Source organism: Rhagoletis pomonella, unplaced genomic scaffold (assembly GCF_013731165.1).
Source record: "Rhagoletis pomonella isolate Grant_MI unplaced genomic scaffold, Rhpom_1.0 Rhpom_scaffold_00006, whole genome shotgun sequence".
Classification (NCBI taxonomy): Eukaryota; Metazoa; Arthropoda; class Insecta; order Diptera; family Tephritidae; genus Rhagoletis; species Rhagoletis pomonella.
The window spans coordinates 23,417,071-23,421,570 of record NW_023458560.1 but is presented as its reverse complement, the minus strand read 5'-3'; the positions used below and the strand labels follow the sequence as shown (position 1 = coordinate 23,421,570).

General features: G+C 39.5%; 2 protein-coding genes across 2 annotated transcripts in view; one reads left to right on the top strand and one right to left on the bottom strand.

Annotated features, from left to right (window-relative positions):
* The window catches only part of LOC118740521 (protein Daple), a 78,627-nt gene that overhangs the window by 41,842 nt on the left and 32,285 nt on the right, over nt 1–4,500 (bottom strand). The gene's annotated exons all lie outside the window — the stretch shown is intronic.
* On the top strand, nt 75–2,173 carry LOC118740519. Its single transcript, XM_036472081.1, has one exon. It carries the CDS (start codon nt 151–153, stop codon nt 2,161–2,163), a length of 2,013 nt encoding a protein of 670 aa, XP_036327974.1. The 5' UTR covers nt 75–150; the 3' UTR covers nt 2,164–2,173.

Here is a 4,500-nt window from a genome sequence, read left to right as displayed (position 1 = left end):
AGCCAAAGGAATACAATTCAGTGCGTATATTTTTGTGAATTTGCTCGCTCGATATGTTACTCAGTCAGTTAGATATTGGAATTTGCATTCGACGTGCCGCAGCGCGGATGATCGGTTTCGCAGTATTTAGTGTAAATTCAATATTATCGAATGTGCCGCCTTGTCGCACCTTTTGCACTGCTGAGCCTTGTCCACTTATTTTGGCTTGTACTTCGTCTAGCGCCAGCCGTCGCCATAGTTGACGCTGACAACTGTTGGAATGACAGCCAGCAGTGCCTTATACATGCAACACTACATCGCGCCGATGAGCCGCCGCTTTCCGCTGGGCTGACAGTGGAAATCGATTGTCAAACAAAAATTGCTTTACCACCGGCTGGTGAGCAAAATCATGCGCCCGCATTGCTGCTGCGGCGCCTAGAGCTGGCGGAAAGTTTGCTGCTCGATGGCTGCCACACACCGTTGGGCGTCGAAACGTACGGCATGGAATACCTACCCAACTGTGGCACTGTGCCGCAAGTGTACATGGAGCGTTTCCATGCGGACACGCTGCAGCCCTTCAATTGTCCAGGCGTGAACAATAGCGACATGCAGCTGGAGCTGCTGCGTTACCGCAACAATGAATTGGCCACCATTGGCACTGATACGTTTGCGAATCTGCCGCAATTGCGTGAACTGTACTTTGCGGGCAACTCACTGCGTCATATTGCGCGTTCGGCATTTGATACGCTGCGCGTGGTGGAGCGCATACATATCGTACACGAACCGTTGTTGGCGCTCAAGGACGGCGATTTGTTTGAGCGTACAGGCGTTGCTGAGCTAAAGCTCGCACAGTTGAAGCATATCACCTCCGATCTATTTGGCCACCTGCCTGAGACATTGCGCCAAATACACATCGCACGCACAACCTTCGACGATGACGCCGTGGTGGTGAGTAATCCACAGCTGCTGCGTAATATATCAATCACCGTTTGCACCTTGAAATCTTTCACGCTGCTCGAATCGGCACAAACCACAAGCGTGCGATATGTAAATTTGAGTGGCAATGCTTTGCGAGACTTTCGTGTGGATTTTCTTGATGGCGCTAGCAACACTTCCATTGCGGGTGTAGAAACGCTTGATTTGAGCGAAAATGAACTGACGCAACTGCCGCTGTCGTGGCTGAGTAGTCTGAGAAAACTGCGGCATTTACTATTGCGCGGCAACCAGCTAAAGCGGCTCTCTTTGCCGGAACTAATGTCGGCTATGCCGGTTGTGGCGTCATTGGATTTGCGCGGCAATCAACTGGCGTCGCTACATGATGCTGCTGCCGCATCAGCATTGAGTTGGGAGCAAGTGCGTATAAAAATCGATCGAAATCCGTGGAATTGCTTGTGGTTGCTCGAATTTGCGCACACACATCCGGAGAAGTTTCGCGCTTTCCAATATGAAAAATACATATCGCAAATTAATGTGAATGGATTAAAATGCGTGCCAGAAGAGATGCTCGCTTTAGCCGACAATGCTACGAAGAGTGAGTCGCATACGAACGCTGCAACAACAACAACAACAACGACGGCGACAATGGCAACCTTTGTACATGGCGTTCAAGTTCAGGAGCAGCAGCGTGGCGGCGTGGTCAATGCCTCTACCTACAAGCTTATCTATGGCGGTCCGTGGGAATATAAACGCAGTCAGCGCGCAGAAGCTTTGATAATCGTATTTATGTTGCCAGTGGGCGTGGCTTTACTCTTCCTTTTACTTTACATGTGGATAAAATGTCAGAAAGTCTTCCATTTGTCCTACTACCGCTCCTTCTCATGGCCGCAGCGCAACATTGGCCAGCGTTTTAGAAGCGCCGAGCGCTTCGATGTGGTGCGTCAATTGCCGCCCACACCAAACGCTCTTAATGGCAACACCAACAATAATGAGGACTATGAGACGCCTTTGAGTGGCATTGGCTCTGTTTGCAACTGCAACAATATCGGTACGCCGACATATGCGAACGAGAAATGCCGCAAATTACATCACATCACCTATGAAGAATTGCCCTCCGAGCAGCCGTACAAAATCTATGAGGAGATAATTGGCGATGATGCGGCGGACACCGAGACGTATGCGCAACCTTTTTACGATCATCTGTCGTTTACGAATCCCGAAAAAAGTGATATGACTGAGTCTATGTGAGACTTTGTTTGTGCGGAGGTGAGTAAGTTTTGAAGTACATAAGTGCATCATGTATTGATTATGTATATACATACGTATGCATGTATGTATGTAATAATATATTTTTAACCAATTACGCAAGTTAGGTGGAGAGATTGAGCGGTAAATTAGTGAGTTCAACAGTCTTCCTCTTCTTCTTTGGCGCTGTAAGCGCCTAAACTATTTTGGCCGAATTGAATAAAGCACGTCACCAGCCGTCTCCCTTCCCTGCCAACTGACCCCAAGTCCTCCGTCTGGTCTTTACATCGCAGAGTAGGTCTTCCTCTTCCTCTGTTACAAGCATTGCCATCCGCGTTGTTTATTTTCAGATCAGGAGCGTTAACATCAGACCTATTCGGCGTAATTTTGCAGCCTTTTTTCTTTTCAGGAACTATTAAAAAGCTGCTCAGAACAGTCTTAATTTTTATTTATTTTTTTATTTAACTTTCCGACTTTTTTCTGTGTAATTTTAAAAAACTTTTTTCCAATTCCGTTTACCCTATAATAATACCCAGTCGTTTATTTTACCATTTTTTAAACTAACGTTTTTTATGGGAAACAGGATATGTTTTTTAAGAACTATGTACCATTTCTCGGAAAATTTGTTTTTTCCCATTTAAAATAGATGGGAAACTTTGAGCGCTTCGATCAACCTCTAAATATTTTTTGACTTCAAAATAAAAAAAATGGGGGTAAATTTTTCGGTATAGAAAAATCTTAGGAGGTGAGAGCATTAAAATTCCGACTTAACTTGTTTTGTACCACCCTAATGTAGATACACTGAAAAACCCATATTTGTCTCCAATCGGTATTTCGTTAACTTACAAGATATTTTTGGTTAGAAATATTTTTGTTTAAATGCTCTGTGAGAATCTATGCTTTTTCATAATTACGCAAAATCGAAACAACTGATCGATTAATTGCAATGTTGAAATATTTCATTTAACTTGTTAATATATTGATTTTGAGTTTCAAAACAGATTGCAACCCTATTCCAAAGTATTTTATAAATAAAGCTTTTTAAACCTCTATCGTTTGATATACTGATAATGAAATATTCAAATTAAGATTTTTAAAAAATATCATCGAAATAAAATTTTCTTAAATCTCCCTCGTAATTAACTTGTTATTTAAATTTATTTTGAATCTTTAATGGCCAAATTCACAGTGCGTAGTTAACCACTGATAAGAGTCTAACTATTGATTTTCATATTCACAACGCTCAGTTAACAACAGTTTAAACCAGCATGCACCATAGTTAAACTCTTGTGAAATTAATTTTTTTTTGTGGAACGAATTTCAAATTTGAATAGAAAAGTCTTGATTTTTAGAATTTGTATATTTTCAGGCGATATGAATTTCCATAGTTAACTATGTTACTCTGAATATAAATTCATAGTTAAACTCGTGTTAGTGGTTAAGTTAACAAACGTTTAACTAAGCACTGTGAATCCGGCCCTAAGCAAAAATATTTTATGAAAAAAACTTCCTTCTCATTTGGTGTCCACATTAAAATATTTGATATAACTTCTTAATTAAATTGATTTCGAATTTCTAAATAGGTGGCAATACTCTTTAAAAATATTTTAGAATTAAAGTTTTCTTAAACCTGCCTCGTTCGATACCCATATTAAAATATTTCCTTGAATTTATTAATTAAAGCTTAAATAAAGCTTTCTTGAGTCTCTCTCGTTTCATACCTGTGTACATTCAAATATTGCATTTAACTTGGTAATGAAATTAATTTTGAATTTATTAACAGGATTATTATGTTTTTCGAAACAAAAGGATTTTGAAACCCTTACGATTGACATCCACAGTGCAAAAAGATTTAATTTAACTTAAAAACTAAATGATATTAACCTTTGAAAATATCTCATTGATAAGCTCTGCTCGATTAAAATTATGTACTTACTCAAATATTTCATGAGGTGCGTTCATGCAACACTGAGTGTATACTCGGAAATTTACGTACTTCGTAAGTTTTTACGTTAGCTAAATACCGTTAATTATACATATTTAAATAATGGGAAAATTTTTAAATGAAGTACTTTGTAAATAGTGTCATAATATACATACAAATATTTAAGTTTTTTCAAAACGCAAGCCAAATTAAAATAATAAACATACACATCGCATTATAAAACGATTTCGTAACGTACTATATCACCATGACCCTAGAGGATAGCTCTCAGGACATAGAAGCATCGCAAGAGCAAAATTTAACCCCATTACAAAAGGTTATTAGTAAAAAAATATATGTATATATATGTGAAAATAGCGGACTTCTAACTCATATGCCTTTGCAGTTTATTTTCT